Source organism: Natrix helvetica (genome assembly GCF_964273705.1).
Source record: "Natrix helvetica genome assembly, chromosome: 5".
Lineage (NCBI taxonomy): Eukaryota > Metazoa > Chordata > Lepidosauria > Squamata > Natricidae > Natrix > Natrix helvetica.
The window spans coordinates 57,643,792-57,671,158 of NC_138551.1; the positions used below are offsets into that span (position 1 = coordinate 57,643,792).

Genomic DNA, 27,367 nt, shown 5'->3' on the forward strand with positions numbered 1-27,367 from the left:
AAATTTTGTAGAATTTCTGAATATAGACTGATAAATTTTGGTTCATAACACAACAGAGATAACTGTAGTAGAAAAGAAGACAAAGAATTGGAGAACATCACAAAGTATGAAGATCTGAAAATCAAAATTTAAAGATTATAAACCAGACATGGCCGTCTCAGTGATAATCCGCACATTGGGTAGCAATCCAAAAAATCTTTAACAGATGTAACAAATCTGTGCATTGACAGAATTTCCATCTGTCAATTGCAAAAACTACTTTGTTTGAGTTCAAATATATATTATACCAATATATTATGACATCCTAGCTTCTCGATGCGTATGAAAGCCAACACCAGCTAAAGAACTGGCAGCTGTGACTTCATATTGTTGTGAAAAGATAACCTTCTGAATGGGAAGCGAGTGTCTTCACCACTAGGCCACCAGCTACAGTTCAGATTATAACAACTATTAATATTTTCACTATTTTTCAAACTAGCGAATTAAGCTAATTTATCTTTATTACAATTACCTCTATTTATCTTCCTTATCGTAGTCCTTATTTCATGATTACAAGCAGTATAGCCCTCCACATGTTTACTGAGTCCCTAAACATTCAGTGGTTCTGTCTAGCTATGTTTTTAATCATTGTAGCATTATGAAGGAGTCCTGAAATATAATAAAAAATAAGTTATATAACAGTTTTAAAAACTACTACTTTTTTAAGTGTATAGTAGTTAAATAAATAGTTTTGGTACAATTTTAACCTCTCTCTCACACACACACACATTACTGATTTTTTTCCACTCCAACTGAAAAATTATAAAGCAATTTTGATATAGCATAATAAAGCATGCATTGAAAGACTGTAGTATTTAAAAGGAAATTCAAGTAATTTTAAAAGAAGAAATCTTCTAATTTTCTTGCATCTTTTGAAAGTGTTCATCCATCTCTTTTTGGAATGACAATTGCTAATCTAGATTGAGGATAATGGTAAACACTATGACAGCTTCTGGACTAAGGTGGCGCTTGTAGACACTACTCACTGTCCCTATTCTTTTAATGTAATTCCTTTTACTTGATGTTAATGCAAATTGTTCCTTACTGAAAGTAATAAAAGGAAATGAAGACACATTTGAAAATGAAAGTTGACGCTAATCCATTCTTCATCTAATACTAGACTCTTTATCTTTGCTGCTACCTAATCTGGTTAAATGTCCCTCTTGTAGGATTTTAGTGTAAATCCTCTATAGGGAATAGGGTTTTTCCCCCTTTCTCCTTCTCTCTTGTGAGTGTGTATGAATCTGTGTGAATTGCAATTGGATTATTTGCAGAAAAAATGGCTCAACAGTCTGCTTGTTTCATTTGTATGTGATTGTATGTATGTGCGTGCGTGCGTGTGCATTTCACTGTGTATTAAAAATGAAAACAGATTCCCCCCTCCCCAATGTATTTTTTCTTCTTTCATCTCTTTCTATCTTTACTGTGGAGGAATAATCGTTCAACTATGAAATTTGGTATTTGATATCTTATTTCTGAGAGTGGTGATATGGTTTTAAGCATGTCCTTATTACTGCCTCCCTCCCCTAAACTGTATTCACTGCCAATGAGAAAGTGCATATTAATATCTTCTGTTATTTAAAAATTGGGACCCTGGCCGATATATGCCTATTTAGAAGAAGTTTCTCTGGAATTCAATAGTCCCATTCAGTTCCCTGACGTTTGCCTCGCACTTAGGCTTTATCACTTGGAGACAATCAGATAAATTTTGCTTGCTTGCTTTGTTTTTTGTTTAATGAACTAAAATTGCAAATTATTATTTTTTCTTTCTTTAGGATATACTTCTAAAATTAAAAGAAATAGATGGTGGGTCAGTAGTAAATTTTAATTTAAGAAAGACATGGAGCTGAACATGAACCTATCTTGAGGATAAAGCTTAAAAAGTATTCAGAGAAAAGCTGTGTTATAGTATAATAGCTGCATTTGAAAAAGCCAAAATCTACCTTTTCTTTTAAATACTGTGGGGCCCATGCTAATTTGTTTCTAGGTGGCTCAGCTGCACGATTGGCTCAGGTTGGTTCCTGTCCACCAACAGCATAATTGCTGACACATGGATTTTATGTGTGACCAGAGCTATGTGCCCTGAAATGAACTCTACAGCGTACACATCTCTGACTGTGAGTAAAATCTCTGTGTCAGCAATTTTAGAATTACTTATTTGGCAAAGGGTGAAAAATATTTTAATACCTGGTAGAGATCAGTAAACAACTGCTTTTCAAGACTTTTTGTCACACCCTCAAAATTCAAGGGCAAACATCATGTCTTAATTTAAACAAAGGAAACAGACAAAAAAAAAAACCCCTTAGTACTATCACAGCAGTTTTGCTTCAAATAATAAGATGTTTCTTTATATAGCAATAAAAATATTTACAATCTTTAAAATATATCACAGCTTAGAGAGTTTAAATAAAATGAATCCTAGGCTCTTCCATGTATGGCATTTGCTAAGTTCCCACATCATATAAGACCTAACTCAAAAACAGTGAGAAAGGAAAGACTCAAGCACAATTTGGTGTACTGATGCTGGGTCTTCAGAATGGGTGATTTTCCATTGGCTGGAACCCTTAGCTTGCCCCACCTTCTTGGCTTTTCATTCCCTTTAAAGACAAGTCTCCATGGCACCCTGTCATTTCACTATGCAGCAAAAGCAAGTGTACTGTATGTGATTACATTGGGATTAGGGGCAGGGGGCACTGGAAGCTAATTTTTTCATTGGTCTACTGAAGGGAACACTAGCCAGTTCATGACTTGTCCTGAGTGTTTTGTGATAGCCATGGTAAGGACATGATAGGTCACTGAAAAAAAAAACATTTTAACCATTTAAACAGTGGCTTTCAAAAGTGACTGTGAAGAAGTCCCTAAAAGAGAGTAAAGAGACTTCATTTTACAGGTCAGGAAATCTCATTCCAAAAATTTCATTCTTAACAATATTGAGTTTATTTCATTTTACTTCCTAGTAAATAAACTTAAGAATCCCAAAGCATCAGAGAAAGGACGAATAAAGAGCACTACTGAATATATTCTCACATTCTGAACATGAAGAGTCATAAATGCTAAACACATCTGTGACTGTGTGTATGATTGGGTGTGTGTGTGTGTGTGTGTGGGCACATGTGCATATGTATAAACAGCTTCTTTAGTGTGTCTACTTGGATCATATTAATGCAACATCTTATACACTTTTTATTTTCTATTTTTACAGTCTAACAAAGTCCCAGTTGTGCAGCACCCACACCATGTACATCCTCTTACACCGCTTATTACATACAGCAATGAGCACTTCACGCCAGGGAATCCTCCTCCACACTTACCAGCCGACGTAGATCCCAAAACAGGTAGGTTGCAAGACTTACTACAGAGGGATGCTTGAGAAGATGCTAGACATTAAAGCAATTGTTTAAATGGGATAGTGGTTGATTAAAGAACAAAAATATTGGCAAAGTATAACAAAAACAATTTCAAAATGAAGTATGTGAAGAAAATTTACAAGTTATGTAAATTGTAATTCCCTTTATGCATCACTTTGAAATTATGTGACCTATCATTCAATGCATTCTAATTATAATGCAGTCAATTTCTAATGTCTACTTTTGGATAAGATTAATCGATGTCATCCTGAAATTAAACCTATGGTTTAAAGAAATATACAAAGATGATACTCAACTGTTTCTAAAGCTGTTCAAAATAAATACATTTCTTAAACAATGTTATCCTTTCAAAAGCTATATAAGCAAATTTATGTGTTTGTGTATTTATGTATTTGTGTATGTAATATATGTGTGTGTATGTGTGTGTGCGCGCACGTGTATGTGTAAAAATAAAATAGTGAGGCAAGCCAAACATCAAATGTTTCCTCTGTGATTTTACATAATAAAGCTAACATATCTTTATTAAACATTCTAATATGAAAAATATTAGATATCTCCTTAAGAATATAAGTTCCTATTTAATATTATAAAAGTCCATTGATCATTTGTTTGTTAATGTATTATATATTTATCTGTCACCTAGTCAATCAATTCCAGTAACGTGCCAGTTTCACATGAGTAAAATTAGTTAACAAAAATGCAACAACATAAAAGGTCATAAAATGGGGCAAAAACGGAACTTAACAACACCCTTATTTAGCAACAGAAATTTGGGGGTTAGTTGTGGTCATACGTTGAGGACTACTGGTATAAGTCCTGAGAAAATATTCACTTTTACAATGTTTATATTTTCCCATTGGAATTTTTAACCATCTAGTTATATCACAAAGGTGCTTTTTTTCAAGAGGCAACTGGACTTCTGTTTTTTTTTCTTTGAAGTCATTTCGCTTCTTATCCAAGAAACTCCTTCAGCTCTTGGATGAGAAGTGAAGCGTTTTCAAAGAAAAACCAGGAAGTCCAGTTGCCTCTTGAAAAAAACATAATTGGGACAACCATGACCTGACGACTGAGAATCTCCATAGACATCTATTTACATCAGTATGAACATTTGGTATTACATTTAAAGAAAGGAAATAATATTGAAGTAATTGTTCTCATATATTTAAATGTATTCAAATACTAGGTAAAGGCCCAATCTGTGCAAATCATCTGATACTGATATTGCTACACTATGCATCTGATATTGTTGTGCTCTATCTATACATTGTGTTGTATAATAGTCATATTTAGTCACAAAACATAATAATAGTTTTGTGTTCAGCTGCATTTAGACTACATTTCTAAATCTTACAAAACAGGCCAATCGTGCTATTATTAAATTAAAGAAGTACAGGTAGTACTTGTTTAGTGACTCCCTTGTTTAGCAACTGTTCCAGTTATGAGGAAGATGAAAAAGTAGCTTCATGGCTGATCCTTGAATTTACGACCTTCACAGGTCTGTAAAGCAAAGCTAAGATAAAATAAGATCATAAGCAGAGTCACAGTTTAATTAGTGGACATTTCATTTAACAACCAAGGTAATCCTGGCCAAAGAATTTTTTTTAAAAAAATCACATTTTAATCAAAGTATTTGAAAAAGGAAATCCAGATTTGACCTAAATTTCTTTCAAAAAGTTTCATTGTAGCTATTCAAGGCATTCTCATGGTCAGATCAAGTTTATGAATTGCTTAAGAACATTTTGATTCAAAATTTAATAGGATGAACCCTAGTATTATCTGAACAAAAATGCCATGCTACTTTTTGAAATTTTTAAATCAATATTTAATAAAGAAACGGGGCAATGCTTTTAGTGATTATAACCCTCCTAGAGTCACCTCTAGGAAACTGAGTGGCATATAAGTTTAATAAATAAATAACATTCAATCTCTACCAGTCTTCAAAGCCATTTATTATTGTTTTTATTTAAAATTAGTTTAAGAATAATAAATTTCAAGAGCTTTTGGGTATTAAAGAGCATTTTTTAAAAAGTTTGGTATTATCTGCAGTATATTCCTTTTACCTTTTAAATAATGATTATTGTATTGTATTCTTTACATGGTTGAGATTTGTTAACATTAAGAAGTACACCTTATTTTGTTAACTAAACATATATATATATATGTATGTATGTATGTATGTATGTATGTATGTATGTATGTATGTATGTAGACTGCTGCAGTAGTGGTCCTCCTCTTTGCTCTTTAAATCACATAAAAAATTTAAGAGGCCTTGCAAGAAAGGGATTTCTCCAATCAAACTTGAAAATAAATTAAAAAGTAAAATTGATAATGTGAATATATGTCAAATGTAGTTAAAGATTACTAAAGTGTAAGATAATATGTTTAGATAATGTGTCAGAAATGCATTGATTGATGCATTGCATTTTTTCTACATGCCACTATTGTTTGTTCTGCATTTCACTTAATTCTAACTTTAAAAGCAATATCATGCATCCATATATGAATGCTGCAAATATCTGACAGTTAGTTACCATTTAAAGATGGTTATATATGGCATGATTTTTAAATGTTGATATCCTTATACACTTTGCTCTGTGAAACAGTGTAAACTTCTCACTAAATTTTTAAAGTCTAGTTGATCTGTTCAGGTAATGAAAGGAAAAAAAACCTGCCATTACCTGAAAATATCACACAGGAAGATTTAATTTATAATCATGGCTTTTTGAACAACTTAAACATAGTTTTAGAGTTGTGAATATTGTTTCTTCATTTTAATGTTTTCTCTTCCGAATTTTGCTTTTTCTGCACCAAAAAGCATGAAGCCACTTTAAAATACTTTAAAATAAATTCTTCAATCTACTCTCTGTAGACATGTTGAAATTTCCTAGTCTAAATCTATGGCCAGAAATTAGCGATCATAACACGTTTGAAGGATACAAGTTTAGGAAATATCATTATGAGCAGCTACACATTTTGGATAATTCCAAATAAACGCTTTCCAGGCATTTGTTTATCTTAGCTAAAGACTTAAAAACCCAATCAGCAACACAAAAATTGGGAGGTGAGGATTTTTTAAAATTTCAAGTTAATCATGTGTTTTTTAAAAAAGTATTGTTAAATTCGAATAGGGTAAATACATAGTTAAAATACATTTAATCATTAAAAAACAGGATTAGTTACTGTTCTCTATTGTATATACAGTACTGTGCAAATGTTGTAGGCAGGTGTGAAAAAATGCTGTAAACAAAGAATGGTTTCAGAAATATAAATAATGATTGTTTATTTTTGTCAATTTTCAAAATGCAAAGTGAGCGAACAAAAGAAAAATCTAAATCAAATCAATATTTGGTGTGACCACCCTTTGCCTTCAAAACAGCAGCAATTCTTCTAGGTACACTTGCACACTGTTTTTGAAGGAACTCAGCTGGTAGGTTGTTCCAAACATCTTGGAGAACTAACCACAGATCTTCTGTGGATGTAGGCTTTCTCACATCCTTCTGTCTCTTCGTGTAATCCCAGAAACACTCGATGATGTTGAGATCAGGGCTCTGTGGGGCCATGCCATCACTTCCAGTACTTCTTGTTCTTCTTTACGCTGAAGATAGTTCTTAATGACTTTGGCTGTATGCTTGGGGTTGTTGTCCTGCTGCAGAATAAATTTTGGCCAATCATATGCCTCCGTGATGGTATTGCATGATGAATAAGTATCTGCCTGTATTTCTCAGCATTGAGAACACCATTAATCCTGACCAAATCTCCAACTCCATTTGAAGAAATGCAGCCCCAAACGTTCAAGGAACCTCCATCATGCTTCACTGTTGCCTGCAGACACTCATTATTGTACCGCTCTCCAGCCCTTCAACGAACAAACTGCCTTTTGCTACAGCCAAATATTTCAAATTTTGACTCATCAGTCCAGAACACCTGTTGCCATTTTTCTGTGCCCTGGTTCCTATGTTTTCATGCATACTTTAGTCGCTTGGCCTTGTTTCCACGTCGGAGGTATGGCTTTTTGGCTACAACTCTTCCATGAAGACCATTCCTGGCCAGACTTCTCCAGACAGTAGATGGGTGTACCTGGGTTCCACTGGTTTCTGCCAGTTCTGAACTGATGGCACTGATGGGCATCTTCCCATTTCAAAGGGTAATAAGCTTGATGTGTCTTTCATCTGCTGCACTAAGTTTCCTTGGCTGACCACTGCGTCTACGATCCTCAACGTTGCCCGTTTCTTTGTGGTTCTTCAAAAGAGCTTGAACAGCACATCTTGCAACCCCAGTCTGCTTTGAAATCTTTGTCTGGGAGAGACCTTGTTGATGCAGTATAACTACCTTGTGTCTTGTTGCTGTGCTCAATCTTGCCATGACATGAAACTGTCTTTCACAACCGCACCTTGGTAGCAGAGTTTGGCTGTTCCTTACCCAGTTTTAAGCCTCCTACATAGCTGTTTCTGTTTCAATTCATCACTGGGTTTCAACCTATGTGTGACATTGATGATCATTAGCACCTGTTTGGTATAATTGGTTGATCATACACCTGACTATAATCCTGCAAAATCCCTGACTTTGTGCAACTGTACCTATGAGAATTGATGCTGTTTTAAAGGCACAGGGTGGTCACACCAAATAGTGATTTGATTTAGATTTTTCTTTTGTTCGCTCACATTGCATTTTTGAAAAAAAAATAAACAATCATTATTTTATATGTCTGAAAGCATTCTTTGTTTACAGCATTTTTGACCCCTGCCTAAAACTTTTGCACAGTACTGTAATTTAGTGATAAAACCGGATTCGGTGCAGCATGCATGTTATTAAAAATCAAACTGCATATACCCAATCCATCCAAATCTATCCAAAAGCAGTATTACTTATAGTGTACCCAATTCTCACCCTGTAAACTATGTAATATCTCTATCCTTAGCAATTATATCTGTTTCTTTTCCCTTACAAATGTAAAACATGGGATTCAGATTATGCTGAGATTGGCATAAAAAGAGTTTGCTTGTCTTTGACATCTCTTATCTAGATACTCCTGCAAGTTTGCTTAAAGGAAAAATACATTTCCAATTAAATGAATGGCTGATTTTTTTTGTTTGTAAAAACTGTATAAAATGTAACTTTCTCCTTTGACTTTCATTCTAATGTGGCATAATGGAGACTTAACCAGAACTCCTACAGCTATTTCTGATTTTAGTGAATCACATCAATTTCATAAGTTTAGGTCTAGGTTCTAGAGGTTGTTTTAAAGTTTTGGTTACTTGAATATAATGGTAAAATGATATAAAATAAACATATGCATTCTGTGTTAAATCTTGTCAGATCCACAACTGCTTGTTCATAGCAACTATGACAGGAGATAGGAAGCATCTTTTTGTGTTTATTTTAATAACTTGATTTGTAAAGGAACAGAACAGCTTTAAGGTCAAACCCTAAATGCTCTCTCTTTTAGTTTTCTATTGGGTTATGCCAATGGCACAGCTACTGAATTTAAACAATTTTTATAGCTGCCCTTCTTGCAATTATAACTCTGATAGCAAATTGAAGATTTTTTTTAAAAAGAAACTAAAACTATTACATAAACTGAATAACACAATGATAACATAATGGTGCCTGAGTGCAATCTAACCAAGTCCATATAATAGCCATATTAAAAAAAAATCACATTGATGATATAGGCCTCCAAATCCCGTGCTAAAGGAAACATTGTCATTTTCAAGTTATTAGGAAATGACAACAGGGTTGAGGACAAATGAATCTGAAGGGCCTGATGTTCCAAAAGATAGGTGCTTTGACAGAGAAGACATGCTTCTTGCCATCCAAGATAACACTGTTTGATGGACAAGATTTACCTACCCTGTCAATTCTACTAGAATGGACAGAAACAATTGGAAAAATACACCATTCTTTTGGGCACAGTGGAAGACTACCAACCTGGTTGCATTCCTCTTTGCTATCAACTCATTATTTCTACTCATACTGTTCATGTGTGAACAGGGATTATAAATAGGTCGTTTAGTTCTTTAATTACTATTGTAGTAAATTTAAATTTGTTTTAAACATTTTAAAAGTTTATAGTACACAGGAAAGATACTCAGGTAATTGAAAGGAAGTATTAGTATGCATCAAATAACAGACGACACTATCCCACCTCCTTGAAGATGGTTGAAGACTGGCTCATCTTCTTGTCATCAAGGTTGTAAAGTTTTAAAACAAACAAAAAATGGAACAAATTTATCCATGCAAGATGAGAAAGAAACTTTAGGGAGAAAATAGAAAGAAAAAGACGTCACATCATAAGATGATCTTATTTTAGAAAAATAACTCTTAGGTTATTAAAGGTATGGATAAAAGGAGCAAGACACCTGATGGCACAAAATGGAGGTAGAGTGGGAGCTTTATCCTTGTAAGGTTTGCACAACAAAGACCTCTGTGGTCTTTGGATGTGGAGAAGAAGACAGATCGATTGTCCTACTTTTGTGATACTATACTAAACAAGTTATTCCGGGGAAGAAGGCCAGTCAGTAGGCCTTGCCCTTGAAAATGGGTAGTAATCACGGCATAGAAATTAGGATTGTGTGCTACCTCCTTCATTTTTCTCTTTTTATGCTTTGCCCTGACCCAATTTTATGATGTTTCCTTTTCCTCTTTCCTAGGAATTCCACGGCCTCCACACCCTCCAGATATATCTCCTTATTATCCGCTATCGCCGGGCACTGTAGGGCAAATTCCCCATCCACTAGGATGGTTAGTACCACAGTAAGGAGTTCCATTTTCTTATTTTTTTATTATTTTTCATTTTGTATGTATAAATGTATTTGTGGATATATACATAAAAGGGGATATTTATTATGGTTATTTCCTTTGCCTGAAATGTGCATTTGAAAATAAACATGTTTGCCAGCTGCCAATTTATGACACTGAGAAATCAATAATTTGCTCAATAAAGATTAAACTTAGACATAGAATATTGAATAAGAATGATATGCAGCTTTTAATTGGTTTTAATTTCTGATTATCCATGAAATGTTTATTTCAAATGTTAGTACAAAGTATTGAAAATAAAATTTCCAGGATAGTTTAATGTTAGCAGTTTTCTCATTTTAATAGTTATTTTTATGATTCTTAATACTTGTTTGTATTCATCCCTAAAGATAAATTATTTTCATGTCTTGAAATATTTTTTATTTTTATAAAACATGTTTCAAACTTTAAGAGGGAGCTACATGACTGGGTAGGGGAACTATTGATGAAGAAAACAAACTGTTTTTAAAATATGTTACTAGAATGAAAATTAATCAATGATTCTAATTTTAATCAGAGTGTTTATTGCCTTTTTATAGCTATGTAATGACAATTTTACAGTAGTTCATGAACCTGACATGACTTACGACATGTGGATCACACTAGAATTATTCAAGCAGAATTTTCAATGTCTTACTTAGCAGTAAACAAAACAAAAAAGGAGGTTATCAAACATATTTGGCATGTAAATAGTCTAACGTATTTAGTGTAATTGTATTCATAACAAATAATTCTTAGTACATACTTGTTCCATTCCACTTACTGCAACATGTTCAAAATAGGAGAGTCTCAATAAAATGTGCAAATCTTCACATAATTTAGCTGATCAAATGCACCAGATATTTTCGGCAGTATAACATTTCAACGTTTTTAGCATGTTTGGCTTTTGGTCATGAATTTTCTATTTTTTAGCTTTAAATGATCTTCTATGACTAATGGAATCTACATGGCAAACCTGTATTGCGTATTTATGCTACACATTCCTTTGCATATTAATAATGCAAATTATACAAATTGTTGCATAAAATTATACAAATTACTATTAATATGTTTTACTTTCAACAAATAGAAGGTTGTCAGCTGCTTTGCACAACAAATGGCTTTCACCATGCATACCTCTATAAAGTTATTTATTATTTTATTTTGTGAAAGCCGCCTTCTTGTCATTATCCAAGTTATTTTTATTTTATGGATGAAAAGTATAGTCCAGGGATTGAAGAAAATTAATGATTTTTACGCCAGAGAAAATTTAACAAATGAAAAAAGTAATGCAAATAATAATAATAATAATAATAATAATAATAATAATAATAATAATAATAATAATAATAATAATAATAATCTTTAATTTATAGACCGCACCCTTTCCTAAACAGGACTCGGGGCGGTGTACAGACATATTAAAACAATGTAAATACAAAATATAGGTAGATATACATAAATAGACAGAGGAGGTAGGTTATACACTGTACAATAAATTAAAATTCAAATATAAATTAAAATTACCCTTAAAAATTACCCCAGAATAAAGGTGTTTGCCAGGAGGTTGAAGGTGGGACTATAAATCAGCCAGGCCAGCTAATTGGATCAGGTGGGTCTTAAGTTTCTGTCGGAAGGAGCGGAGGTCGGTAGTAATTCTGATATCTGGGGGGAGGTCATTCCAGAGGGTTGGGCCCATCACAGAGAAGGCTCTACTCCTGGGCGCCGCCCGTTGACACTGCTTAGTGGACGGCACCCGGAGGAGTCCCTCCCTGTAATTCTATTACAGTAGCAATATTTTACAATGTGTTATTTCATTAGCTAGAAATAAATTAATATTTAACAGCTTTATCTCTGGTTCTTTATACATAAACCATATTATTGTATTTCTACAAGATTCATTGCAAAAAATCCTCAATACCAAATACTTTAAATATATGATTATTCTACTTATCTCTTTATGCTTTTTTGACCAATTTACATTTAATAACTTGGGACCCACTCCATGCCAAAACACATTGGATGTATTTAGGGTATAAATAGTACCAACAACAATAACAATACATACCAGGCAAAACCTTTTCCATTCAGTTCAAACATTTGAAATACAGATAAAAAATAATATAGCATAGATAAATAAACCTCAGTCAGAAAAATCTATGAAGCTTTCATAAGAATGCTGTTTGGTATGTTACTGTATTTTTTAATTATTGTAATGAGGTATGATTGTCTATTGGTTACCCACAATACTTCTTGGGGACTCTCCCCTGGTAACTCTTGTCAACACTTGTTAATCTGACAAAAGGCTACAAATTAAGCTCTGTTAATTTAATGTTTTCTCACCAAGATCTAAATACCAAAAGAGGCCCAAAGCGCAACTGAAGTCCTTTGATTCACTGTACTTTATTTTGGTATAAATTTACATTCATTATTGTTTTCCTTTGGATGTGTAGCCCTCAATTAGTGTGATGGCTCCATTAAAGCAAGCAAGACTTCGCCTTTAATTATTACAACAAAACACCTAGTTTCAGCTTGGGGAGAGGGTCTCTATTGACATAAGCAGAGGTTATAAAATTTAATTAGCCATTCGTATCAGATTTATGGCATTCAAATTGTTCTGAGTTCCTTTCCTTTGATCTGTTGCTGTACAATCCCCAAGATTTTTGTTCCAATCAAATGAGAATAAAACTTACTGGGCAGAGAACTTTATTTTTATTTTTTTAAATCCCCTATAATTGTTATTTTTTTTTACTCATTTCCTTCCCTATCTTTCTAGGCAAGGTCAGCCAGTCTATCCAATCACAACTGGAGGATTCCGACATCCCTATCCCACTGCTTTAACCGTCAATGCTTCTATGTCAAGGTGAGTTCAAAATACCTGAGTCTAAGATATGGGTCAACTGCTACTTCCATTTATTATTAATTTTGAATGACAAAGCTTTGCTAAATCATATGCCTTAATTATACACTGATCTCCCCAATTAATATGAAAAACTATCCTCCATTGTTTTCTCATTTTAAAAAACCCTATCATATATAATGAAATAGTATGATTAATATAATACAATACAATAGCAGAGTTGGAAGGGGCCTTGGAGGTCTTCTAGTCCAACCCCCTGCCTAGGCAGGAAACCCTATACCATTTCAGACAAATGGCTATCCAACATCTTCTTAAAGACTTCCAGTGTTGGGGCATTCACAACTTCTGGAGGCAAGCTGTTCCACTGATTAATTGTTCTAACTGTCAGGAAATTTCTCCTCACAGTTAGAACAATTAATCAGTGGAACAGCTTGCCTACAGAAGTTGTGAATGCCCCAACACTGGAAGTCTTTAAGAAGATGTTGGATAGCCATTTGTCTGAAACGGTATAGGGTTTCCTGCCTAGGCAGGGGGTTGGACTAGAAGACCTCCAAGGCCCCTTCCAACTCTGCTATTGTATTGTATTAATCATAGTATTTCATTATATATGATAGGGTTTTTTAAAATAAGAAAACAATGGAGGATAGTTTTTCATATTAATTGGGGAGATCAGTGTATAATTAAGGCATATGATTTAGCAAAGCTTTTTCATTAGAAGTGAATTTGTTTTAACTGACAGCTACAGTAACTGGAGGAAAGCAGTTTAGTAACCCTAGGATATTAAGAAGCCAGGAGCTTATGCTCTTACACATTTTGTTTTCCCAATGGCCTCTTCCTTCTAACATGAGCAATCCACTTATTGTGCTGTTAGAGGGGTGTTAAAATTCCTCCTCATTCCCAAATATTTTTACTTCAGATAAAAAGACCCACCTGATCTTCTGATGATTAAGAGATACATATTTATTTTCTTTTCCCCAAACTCCAATTAATTCTACCTAATTTTCCAAGAGATGATAGTTTATTTACAAACTGCTTGGCAGGACTATGTTTAAGTAATCACTAATTGCTCCTAATGATAGTTTTATTTTCTGTTCATCTGATTTTCAGTCCAGTTAATTAAATCGGTGGAGGTTTAGACTTTCCTGATGGGCTGAATCAGCTAATCCATTTTGTTGATGGCTCATAATTGAATTAGCATGTATTACATAGCAAGGATCTAGATTCAACCTCATGTCTCTGAAGGCTTGACAGCAGAAGGGAAAGAGTCTTAAAAATAGCAGGGATTTGAAGAAGTAGAAAGGAAGCTTCTTGGCCAATGGAAAAAGCCAAATAAACAAATTCTATCTGCAAACACATTATTAAAATTCCATGCTCTGCTGTTATTTTGCTATTAATTTTGTATATATGTAAAAAAATAAGCAGGGTCTGAAAAGATGTCATCGACTTCAGTTTAATTGTTATCAGTGAGGTTGTTCTATTTATTTTGTTTAGTTTTTCGCAAGAGAAGGAAATGTGAGAGAAAGGGGGACAATATATTCCTTAGCTATGCCTTTATGAAAGAGAGCTAGTTAGAAGGGGTATACAGCAAACCAAATACATTATTGTAATAAGGGGATGACAGAAGTACAAGTCTATTATACTTACAACAGTTATAAGAATTGTATGCTCCTTGCCCTACTCTGGCACATCCTTTGATATTCATTCTATTCAGCAGCAGGGCCAGGACTTTTCAGAATTAAGTGATGGGTCATTATACTTTAAACACCATGGAGAAGCCTAGATTGGCAATTAAACAGCACTTGCTGACACTCGCTTGTGCCACTCCGTGACCCCCTTTAGATTGAGATGTTGAAGCTCGGGGCCCTCAGCCTGCTAAATTGGTCGTAGGCACTTCTCCTGACAAGGGCTGGCTCTGAAATCTGCCGGCTTCAAAGGGAGCAAGATCATGTATAAAGCATAATGTGGGTGCACCATGGTTCAGGAAAAAAAATAAAATAAAATGAGGCAGGAATAGATGAAATGTTACAAGTGCAAGGGGAAAATGAGAGGATAATGACAAACCCAATGCAACTCAAAGCAGAATAGTTGCATGGAAAAATGCATCCCACTGCTTGTGCATAAAATCAAGGCAGGCAGATGACATCCAGTTAACAGAAACATGTCAACAGTGAAATAAAGTGAGAGTGAATAAGAGAGATAAGCCCCTGAGACAGCCAGGAACAAAAAATTAGTTGTCCTTAACAAGTTACAGCTCATCATTATATTCTGGCTTGGAGCCATAAAAGCAGACAGGGTATATAATGAGCTACTTAGAATTTTTACAGTGTTTATTGCAATTCGGATAGATGCTGGTCTGCCAGAAGAAAGTCAAAGACATAGGATCTCTGTCTTATGTTCTTATATAATGTATAGAGTACTATTCCTTGTATACTGAGGAACTCAAAAGAGACTTAAAGCAAAAATCCATATGTACATAGTGGCAGGTATATCACATACACAGAGAAGATGTTTAAAAAATAACTTTTGACACTTTTATTTAATATGGCAATTTTTTAAAACTGTGGCCCAGTAACAAAAATGGCCCAGTTAATATGTCTTTTGTGTGACTGGATCATAGTTTTGAAAATGTGACTTTAACGATTAATGTGGCATTTATTATATTGCCATGTTACAATGAGTACAGGTAGTCCTTGACTAACAACAGTTTGTTTAATGTTTGTTCAAAGTTATAATGGCATTGAAAAATGTGACTTATGACTGTTTTTCACCCTTAACCGCCGTTGCAACATCCATTTGGTCATGTGATCAAAATTCAGATATTTGTTTTTTGCAACAGACTTGCATTTATGAGAGATGCAATGTCCCAAGGTCATGTGACCCTCTTTTGCAACCTTCTGGCAAACAAAGTCAATAGGAAAGCCAGATTCACTTAAAGCCATTTAGCTAACTTAAAAACTGATGTGATTCACTTAACAAGTATGGCAAAAAAGGTCATAAAATGGGGCAAACAAATGTTTCATTTAGCAACAAAAATGTTGGGCTTGATTGTGATTGAAGGTTGAGGACTACCTGTAACTCTTTTGGTTAATATTTAATATTTTTGACACCATACCCTCTCATTTCAATGAAAATAAGAAAGTAAAGTGTAGCTTTCCTTCCTGACATTTGGATGCATATACATACATCTTTCAAAATCAACTCTCTTTTTTATTTCATTCAAAGTAAAACCATCATTGGGGAATAATGCTAAACTCAGAAACTGAGTCTGAAGCTTTTAAAAATCAAACAGATTTTAGTTTTGAAGTTGGGAATCATCATTGTTTTTCACAACATTGGAAAACCTTCTCTTCCTTCATTTCTTTGCTTTATCAATGGTCTTTATTGTTTTTCCCATCAATTAAGCAATTTAGACTTTTTCAAAGCTTTAAATATATTATTTTTCCAAGGTTAAGTTTCACAAGGTTTAGCTTCATCTCATCATGACTTTGCCTAAGATTTTCCCAGAGTGAATTAGAGAAAGAAGTTATAGGTAGAGAATTGTGTGAATTTTTCCTTTTCATTCACATGAGAAAAAAATCTTGTCCTAATGACACTAAGATAAAGAATTCAATGTATTATGACAGTCAGAGTTTAAAGTACACACTTTAATAAAGGACCATTTTTTGTGTGCTGAAAGCTCAGTACCAAAATTCCCAAAGGCCACATTCCTGGGGAACAATTCTGAAAAATTCCAGATTGGAAAAGGGCGTATTTCTACCTTGATGATAATAATAATAATACACATTTTTTCCTTACACAGCAAAATGTAATTGCAACATCATCTGTTTTTAGCACTAGTATAGCTAGTTCTTCCCACTCTTATCAAAAATCAGACAGAAATGAATTAAATAGCTACTTTTTTGTTATTACCTTGTTTTAGGATATGTCTGATATCTCTTCATCACCTTTTATTTTTCTTCCTTGTTCAACCAGTTTGTCATGATTTGACTTTCCAAACTTGCTTTTAAAGTTAACACATCTGTCTTATTGCTTATCCTTTTGTCTACTAGCTTTTTAAAAGTTAAGAACTATTTAAGATAATACAACCTTCATAAAAATAGGTTAGGTTTAGTACCATGTTTTTTCCTTGTGCGTCCCTTAGGTTTTGACATTCAACTCAAGAGAATCTACTGCTTATCCATATTGTTGAAGGAACACAATTGAAAAAACAAGCAAATATTTTTATAAGGTATCAATAAAACTACACCCAATTTGCCATAGTCAACCATGATCCAAAAGAGATTGGACAACCATTTGTCTGAAATGGTATAGGATTTCCTGCCTAAGCAGGGACTTGGACTAGAAGACCTTCAAGGTGCCTTCCAACTGTTATTCTGTTAGTCTTTAATCTGGAATTGAAAGTTTTTTTCTTTTCATTCTGTGTTCTCTTTCCTCTTTTAATCTCTTCTTCCTATTCCATTTGTTTTTATATATGTCAAAGAATGTGAATCCTTTCTGATGAAATGACTCATTAGGCGATGAGGTATAATCAAGAACTGAAATAAGATCTTAGATGTTTTTCATCATTTTCCACAAGCGTTTTACCTGTGGAAAATGGATTTTCCATTTTCAAGGTGGAGATAATTTTTGCTCTATTCAGTAGTACAGTGAGGTTTGTTTCCATGAATTGTTGTGGTGGGTTGCACATTCAGCCAGATATTTAGGGCTGGGTTTGGCAATTTTATCCCACTTTTTAGCCTTTCCAAAGGACCTGGGATAAACAGACTTTCTTGTTTTATGGTGTTAAAAATATTGTTACATTATGTAACCTGTTCCAGGTAAAGCTGTCTTTACAACTTTTTCTTTTTACATTGTCAATGCCAATGATGTTCAAATTGACGTCGTATATGTACAAATCCAAGCAGTGTAGACTTATAATTTACAGATGGAAATTTTGTCAGTGTAGATATAAATGCCATCCCACATTTTTTGGTATGGCACCTAGTGTGGTAATAACCAATGGCACACTATGGCGACTTAATGCCATAATCTTTAAATTTCAGTTTTCAGATCTTGATATCTGCTGCAATTCTTTGTCTTCTATTTCAATATTTGTTGGCATTACCAACTCAGTTATCCACATTTTCTTCTTTTCAACCATTATAAAATCTAGTGTGTTACGAGCCAAGACTTTATCAGTTTCTATCTGGAATCCTACAATATTTTAACCTGTCATTTTCTACTACTTTTAAAACTATATTCCCCATCATTTTTAATAGTAGCATATGATTTTTACCGATATTCCAGTGAATTATTTAAATAATTGCGTTATGTCACTGTTTATAGTCAGTATATGGAATCTTCTTCAATAAGTTGAGTTGAGATGATCTACTGTTTCTTCTGCTTTTTTTTTTTTTTTTTTGCACAATTTGCCACTTTGAATAATTTGACAGTATTTTAATTCTGGCCTTGATTGCGTAAGTTTGAATAGCTTGCTCTTGAGCAGCCAAAACAAAGTCTTTGGTTTCTTTTCTTCTTCTTTTCTGTTTGTAAGCCCCTGCCCGATTTAATCTTTATCATCTTCCTTTCCAATCTTTTATAGAAATTGATCATGCAATTGATCATGCTTTTTTGCCAGCATTTTGTTCTAGTTTTTATTATATAATTTTTATATTCGTGTTTTATTTCCTGCACATTTACAAAGTATTTACAGTTCAGTAAATTTTTAACTTGCATCAATGTTTCTCATTGGCCAATCTCCCTGAGATTTAAATTCCATTACTATACAGGATGTTATCCACTTTATTATTACATGAACACCTTTCTATAGTCTCAACTCCCTTTGTGAAATCTGTACTAAAAATTCTTACCATATTTGTCAAGGACAGAATTTCTATTTCTGATTTTTCCAAAAGCTTCAGATCATCCTGATAAAACAAATGTCAGATTTTATTATCAGTTTTGGCTGCTCGGTAGCCAAGAATTATTTTCTTTAATATTAATAAAAATGAGATCATAGCAATGACAAGTAATAAAAGTTATAATTAATGTCAGGAAAGATATTTATCCTAATGCTGGCAAGGCAAAATTTATTATGTTTGTCAAATGGTCAGTCAGATGTTCAGACTGGATTTTGCATTTTGATCCATCTATTGAGTCCTTCCTCAGGATCTGGAAGAGGGAGATGATGTTGTTTGTTGGTATTAAAAGTAACATTGCAGGATGTAAGCTGTTCCAAAAATCATTATTATGGTTGGTGACATAATCAACTAGATGTTTAGATTGGATTTGGCATTTTTATCCACCTAAAGTCCTTCCCAAGGACCTGGGATAGGCAGATATAGCTGTTTGATGGCATTAAAGATATTTTTAAGAAATATGAGCTATTGAAAGTAAATTTGTAATTAACTTATGGTGATTTTGGTGTTCAGGTGGTGCTCCAAATGTTATCTGTTCACAACAATGTGAAATCACAACTTCTAATTATTTCGTTGGTTTGGTTTTCATGCACATAAAGTTTCCCAAAAATCTGGGATGCTGTATTAGTATGTCTACAGTTCCAAGCAATATTGCCTTTCGCAATTAATAGATGAAAATTTAAGATTTTCTAAGTGGAAAAATCAGATCAAAGTTGAAATGAAAAACTTGTAATAACAATAGAAGTGGTGGTGAAAAGGGCAAGGAAAATGAAGAATTGTTCAGCACTCAGTGAAGATGAAATGCATTTTTTTTTTTTTTTTGCTGTAACCCATTCACTGCCTAGCCATTTAACAACATACCAAAAGGAAGTGAAATTGAAGAAATTAACATCTGGTAAAACCTACTTGATAATGAAAGATCCAGAAAACCGGGTAGCACCAGGCAACTACAGGCCAATTACCTGCTTGCTAACAAATTCAAAATTGCTAATTAGTGTGGTAGGCTGATGCAATCCAACATTATCCATCTAAGTAGAAAGAAAATTGCTCAAAAGATCAGTGCAAGAGAAGGAAGACCAACTTGAATGTACAGCTAGTGCTCAACTTACAATGCTTAACAGTCACAATATTCATGTAACAAAAAGATTGTAAAATTGGGCATGGTCACGTGACTGTCATGAGTTATAACTATAATTGTGGGCTCAATTATGGTCAGAAAGTGAAAACTACCTTAATTTGGATTGATTACAAGAAGGTATTTGACTCTCTGACATATAATTAGTGTTAGATATTCACTCTAACTACCATGGTTTCCACCAAGGTCCTCTGTTCCGGCGGGAACAGAGGTTCAATCCTATTGGTTGAGAGGTCTGACAGCTCCCTATAAAAGGGCTGCTGTCAGACCAAGCAGTTGCTGGATTGTACATACTGTTCTACTGTTAATAAAGAGCTATTGTTGCTATAAGCCTGTGTCTGCCTTCTCAATACCCAATCTAACAGTTAGATAATCAGGTATCTAGAAATATCAAGTCAATAGAAATTTTGGAAGCTTTGTGCAAAATTTAATTGCAGAATGGAAGACATGTTGTTAGATGGGACAAGTTAATGTCAAGAGATGAATCTTTTAAGCAGACTCACTATTACTGTTACTGTTCGTTAATTCACTGATTCATCTATATACAATAATGAACAAGACAGGACAGGGCTATAAAATATCAAAGTGTTTTGCCAGGTAGAAGAGGATTTATAAATGAGTTTATAGATAATGGAATGAGGTATGGAATGAAGATGTATTTGGTTGTGTTTTAAAGGACAGTGATAAGTTGCTAGTGTTGAATATACTTAGTTGTGATTAAGGAGGAAATTTCTTAATACTGCCGTGGAGGTTAGGCTGGACAAATATACCACCCTTACCATCAACAGGGAAAAATACCCAAAACTGAAGTAATCCAGTTGCCCTATGGAAACAATATCAAGAGTATGAATGAAGATAATCAGTAAAAAATACCTGGGCACCTTTCAAATTAACAGCATCAAGCATACTGAAGTCAAGAAGAAGATTACTAGTGAATATCTCAGAAGAATGAAGAAGATCTTTAAGTCTAACCTCACTGGTAGAACACTGTCAAGGCAATTAACAGCTGGGCAACACCAGTCATTAGATATACATCTGGATTAGTAGATTGAGGGTGAACTGAAATAAAAACCCTGAATAGGAAGACCAGAAAAATAATGATAATGAATCATGTCCTTCATCCATGAAGTGATATTGACAGTTTCTAATTACCAAGGAAATAGGTGTCCTTGAAAAAAAGGTATTGGAAGAATATCTGAAGGACAATGAAAAAAATGCACTGAACCATAAAGACTTATTGAATGCTAAAAAGATCAATGACCTGTAAGAAAGACCAAGTGAATATTATAAAAGATACATGGGAAGGTAAAGTGTTAGATAGCTGATACATTTAAAAAATAATTAGCAGAGAAAGCAGATAACAGTGATGGTTGAAAACGGGCAATGGCTAAGAGCAGGAAAATGGAAAGTTAATCCTGACTGCACAAAACCAAGCCTTAAGAATAAAAATATATACAAGGTCAGAATTGAGAAGACAGCATTTGCTGTCTCTGCTAAGAAGCAGAAGAAACAGAGAACCACCTAGTTAGTTGCTGCAAGATCACACAGATCAACTACAAACAATGGCACGACAAAGTAGCAACAATGCTATCTATAGTGGAATATATGCAGGAAATACCTATTACTTACTTACTTATTACTTACTTACTTACCACACATCTTGTGATCCAAAGTGATATTTGCCTGCAAGCAAGAACTGAAATAGAAAATGAAGAACCTAAAGTGCCCTAGGACTGTAGAATTCAAGCATTACAAGCATCTGCCACAGACTCAACAATTGTGGATAAGAAAGACAAAAAAGACTAGAAAGCAGACTTTGAAATACCCGGAGACAGCAGAATAGGAGAGAAATAACTGGGGAGGGGGGGGGGAGAACCAAAATAGAAAGACTTGCAAAAAGAAGTAGGACGACTGTGGCAAAAATAAACAAAGATAGTACCAACATAGTTAACCAATATTCTGTAGCAATATACTGACTTTGGTGCAATTCCAAAACACCCAGCGCATCACTTGAACACCATCAGCATTGACAAATCATCCTCAGTCAATTGTAAAAGGCATTTATACTTGGAATAGTCTATATCCTTTGAGGATATCTTTAATATTATTAAACAATAATATCTACCTATCTGGGGACCTTGGAAATGACTTGATAAATGGACAAAAATGCCCAGTCTAAACAACTGAGTGATTCTGCAACCAAGCATAATAATAATAGTGTCAACCTTGTATAGTCCCATGGTTCCTTGAGGATCAATTTTGGCCACTTCAGGGAACTCTACCATAGAGGTAAAAGCCCTGTAATGCTATATATTCCCGTGACATAAGAGTATAGGAAATATTTCTTTTTTCTATACAAGTCGGGATGATCTAGGACAAAAGTAGCCTTTATATCCCCCAGCATCTCAACCACAATAGGGACAAACCACAAATGCAGAATCCTACTCCTATACTTTCAAGTGCCATCCATGTTGTAGTAGTTTTGTATTTTGATTCTGGTTTTTTTAAAAACAAAAACTATAGACAGTTGGAGTTTCATTTTATGATATAAGGCCATGAAATTTAATGAGCTTTTGGGAAAAAAGAAAAGCCAATCTTCCTTTGTCAGGTGAAAATGTATTGCTTAAGTAAGGTAGATATTTTGCTCTTATTTTGATTGGTACTAGATTAATTGAACTATTTCTCTGAGATCCAAATATTTATAAACTGACATATCCAATTAGCTTATTTATTAATGTAGTTTCATCCCCAACTCTCTCTCTCAGGGAGAGGCGGTAGGACAACAACCACCTAGCCTTTTGGATATATTTTGTTAGGTTTTTAAGTAAACACTAATCAGTTATATGCTTGCAGTTATTTATTTTAAATACTAGAAACATGAGATATTAATTTTCAGTATTCTGAGATGTTAAACTATAATACCTATCATCTCTAATAATCTTGGTAATGATGTATGCAACATGTATTCCAATATTATGGATTTCACCAATTTGTTGCTTAATTTAAAAAAATTAAAAAGTGTTCTGTTTGACTTTTTCCAGTTCCCACTTGTTTAAAATTGTCCTGAATCAATTCATTATCTAAGTCTGGTTATACTATTCATGTAATATTAGATAGCCAATAATAAATAATGTAACTTATAATAAAATACACCTGGAGAATATAGATATATTCGTATTTTGTGAACTTCAGAACATATGCTTATTTTTGTAATGCTTATTCAAATGTAGTTACATAGAAATACCCATTATTTCCTTATAAAACAAATGCCCAAAATTTTATTTTCCCTAAGATGATAAGTACTAATATAGCATCTAATATATCTATATAATAAGTATATGAATACATAATATAATATAAAAATTGCACATCTTTTTTTATATCGCTTTACTATTGTACTGTTAACATTTTATTACGTATTCATATAAATAACAAAACAGCCACCTTTAATCTTCCATTTCTAATTTCTAATGCTTTATTTTTCATAATTTGCTGCATATTAAGATGTGTGCTTTATATTCAAGTGAATGAGCTGTAATTTCATTGTGTTTTCATGAATTAAATTGCTACTTTTATGTGTTAGATTAAAAAAATCAGTGATTTTTATTAAATGAATTCTTCAATTTAATGACCAGAGATACATCATTTTGAAAAGAAAAGTATTTTGAATAATGCTTTAATAGATATTCTTGTATTGTGTCTTTTATGATATGCGTGTAAACACCTGTCCCCATTCATTCATTATTCTGACGAATTACACAGCTTTATCTCCTCTAGGTTCCCTCCACACATGGTCCCTCCACATCATAGTTTACATACAACTGGGATTCCTCATCCAGCAATAGTCACCCCAACAGTCAAACAAGAATCTTCTCAGAATGATGTTGGCTCACTCCATAGCTCGTAAGTTGTTGTTACTGTTGCTTGCATTTACATTGTTTACATTTAAATTTAGTTTAAAATGGTGGTCTAATTTGTAGCAAGTGGTGTTGGAAATCATTTCTGTATACCATTGGGGTTGACATTTTAGAACATAGGAAACTGGCTTAGACTGTGTTTGATCATTGGCCAATTAGCTCAGTGATTTACAGTGACTTTCCAGGGTTTCCAGCATGAGTCTTTTAATATCCTATTGGAAACTGACAGGGATCAAAGGATCAACTTTGTCCTGTAAGGTTACGCTCAACCACTCACCTATTATCCATTTGTTTTAAATTTGTTTACTTGAGCATTTAAGCTTTAATTAAGATCTCTGATGACTCATCAATCAGTGTTTTGTTCATAGTGAATGGATGTCATGTTTATTTAGACAAAGTAGTTTCTTTGCTTGGAGAGTACCTGTGAAAAGCATATTTATACTTTCACGTGTGAAATTATATATCAAACATGCATATAGTAATTGAGTCAAGATCATAAACTGCAGTTGGAACAGTCTGGAATCTCATTTGTGTAGTTATGGGGTTTACAGCCTTAAATATTCTTTACAATATTATTTTCATGTGTTTAATCCCAATCTATCTTTTGATCCTATCATGATTCATATACATTTGCTATAAAATCAGTGTATTTATTAGTTACCTTTAGAATAATCAAGTGAACATTTCATATATTTCCGCCAAGCAGTCTTGTATATAGCGTGCTCTGTTTCCATCCTGTATGGCTGAGAATTTTCTTTTCAGTTACTGATTCCTGAGACTATCCTATAATGCCTATATTTAAACTATTTGTACCACCTTAAAAAATATTTCTCTGCTCTCAGCCATTATTGCAGCATATATACCACCCATTCTGCTGAAATAAATGAAAAGGCAATAATGTAGTGTACTATTCTTGTCTATAGTCTTGTGAAATAATAGTACCATACTATTTTGCAGGCGCCCCATTCATTATGTGTATATTAAATAAGATGAGATAGATGATAGATAGATAGATAGATAGATAGATAGATAGATAGATAGATAGATAATAGATAGATGATAGATAGATAGATAGATAGATAGATAGATAGATAGATAGATAGATAGATGATAGATAGATAAACTTTAAGCAGATTTTACCCCTGCACAATGAGATATAAATTGTACTTCTAAAAATTAAATAGAATATTTCCTGTATTTTATAAAATGTCCCATTTTTATACCTTGTTGAATGATTCTCAAATGTAAGAAATTTAAAAAAAAAATTCTAGTTGTTGTTATGGTTTTATTTGAGAAGAGGTTAAAATATAGAATATATAAGGTCATGCAAGTTCTCTGTTTTTTTTATTTGTTGTCAACTGTCTAGAAAACATCAGGACTCCAAAAAAGAAGAGGAGAAAAAGAAACCACACATAAAGAAACCTCTTAATGCATTTATGTTGTACATGAAGGAAATGAGAGCGAAAGTTGTAGCAGAATGCACGCTGAAAGAGAGTGCTGCCATCAATCAGATTCTTGGTCGAAGGGTAGGTAACTAGTCAAGGTATATATACAAAGCTTATTAGATGAAACAAGCAAGATGGCTAAAATGAAAAGACACAATCCATAAATATACTTCAGGGGAGATTATGCCTATCTCACGGAATGTGTAGCCTTTTTCTAACTTTGTCCATGCTCTAACATGATGGGCTTTTGGCATTTCCTTATGTTTTAGGGTAACATATAGATGATTATTACATCTATATGTAGTTACATCTATATGTAGTTACACTTCTACGCCATAACAAATTGCTATCTAATGTCAATAGATGTGTTTTCTATTTCCCTTGATTTTTATATTTGAATGTAATCACTGCTTTCTCATCTTCATTTGCCAACCAAATCTGGTTCCTCCGTTCTCAAAAATATTTGGTGTACTTTTTATTTCTCTTGGTTTTTAAAAGTACTTTAGTGAATGGATTCAATTTCTGATCCATATTTGCAGTCTCTTGGAACATCAACATCCCATCCACAAAGTTTTAGACATCAATGCTGGAATTTCTAAATGCAAGAACCCTAAATATCTGATAAGTAGGTGTCTAAGAACCATCATTTAGTAATAACAACGTAGAATTACTATTAATAGATACTACTACTGCTACTACTACTGCTATTTTTGTGACATTTAGCAAGCAATGACCCCTAGTGACTTCAAGACAAAACCACACAATCTTATTGGCAGTGTTTTAGGAACTGGCCATGCCTTCCTTCTAAAGGTGAGACTGACTGACTGGTAAAAAGTTATGTTTTTACCATGTTGAAGATTAAAAAGTTTGCTGTGCAGGGAAACCATACATCATTGAAAGTATGATATGAAAGGCTACAAAATAATTTTGTTTCACACTCAAAATACAGCTTAGTACAAACCTAATCATCCTTGAGGTATTACACCTTTCCTTCTTCCTAAATGGCAATTAATTGAATCTTGACTGAAGTAATAATAAAGTGGACTTTTTATCAACAACAATGTATCCTCCATATCTATTGATATGTTATGTAGCTTTCTAAGAAGTACTGAATACTCTTTTGATTGTGGCTCTGCTTTCTTTTTCTTTACAGTGGCATGCACTATCTAGAGAAGAACAAGCAAAATATTATGAATTAGCCAGAAAGGAACGACAACTTCACATGCAGCTTTACCCCGGCTGGTCCGCACGGGATAACTATGTAGGTGGCTATGTAGGTAGAATTCTTTTCAGTAGTAGAGATTGTAGACAAGTACTGCTGTAATCTGCTGAAGTACGCCCACACACGAAAGACAAGGACTACCAATCCGGTAATTATAGCGGATGTTTCCGTTCTGTCACCAACTCAATTGGATATAATTGGCACCCATATTCAATAGAGGTGTGTCAGTAAAGTTTTGGTGAGAACAAATTTCTTGCAGAATTTATATTCTATTAGAACTTCAATTTTTTTTATACTTTACCAAAATGACAGTAATATAATTATACAGTTCTTTTCTATTCTCACCTTCATCTCTTTCTCCAACCCCCAAAATTGAGTGCCTTGTTGCATACCTGTGTGAGAGTATGGTGGAAAGTGGAAGAATGGCTTACCCTAGCTTCAGAGAAGGCAAAGATTTGATGGAAGTCTTGCTCTTAAGTGGGGCTAAATATATTATTCCACCCTCTACTGTTTTATATTTTACTTCATTGTACAATTGTCTGTCATGATCACAGTGTTTAAAATGATGTTGGCTTACCAATTACCCTGCACTGGCTTTTGTTATTTATTCCCTTTCTTATCTAAGTTTCCCTTTGAAAGATCCTGAATTGGGAGCTTGGTTGAAGAGTGCATCATACACAATCCTGGCTATGTGTTAACTTTGCTGA

At 33.7% G+C, this 27,367-nt stretch overlaps 1 protein-coding gene across 31 annotated transcripts in view; it reads left to right on the forward strand.

Moving 5' to 3' along the window:
- The window catches only part of TCF7L2 (transcription factor 7 like 2), a 209,197-nt gene that overhangs the window by 165,664 nt on the left and 16,166 nt on the right, over positions 1 to 27,367 (forward strand). For 17 of the 31 annotated variants that reach the window (XR_014175570.1, XM_081955398.1, XM_081955409.1 and 14 more), the window contains 6 exons: positions 3,242 to 3,374; positions 10,058 to 10,160; positions 12,961 to 13,047; positions 23,839 to 23,979; positions 25,360 to 25,519; positions 26,592 to 26,711. Coding sequence is in view for 30 of the 31 variants with exons in the window: in XM_081955398.1 (XP_081811524.1) it covers positions 3,242 to 3,374; positions 10,058 to 10,160; positions 12,961 to 13,047; positions 23,839 to 23,979; positions 25,360 to 25,519; positions 26,592 to 26,711 (744 nt within the window). In the remaining variant the exon portion in view is untranslated. The remainder of the gene's footprint in view (positions 1 to 3,241; positions 3,375 to 10,057; positions 10,161 to 12,960; positions 13,048 to 23,838; positions 23,980 to 25,359; positions 25,520 to 26,591; positions 26,712 to 27,367) is intronic. The other 14 variants (XM_081955419.1, XM_081955422.1, XM_081955399.1 and 11 more) reach the window with 3 other exon arrangements.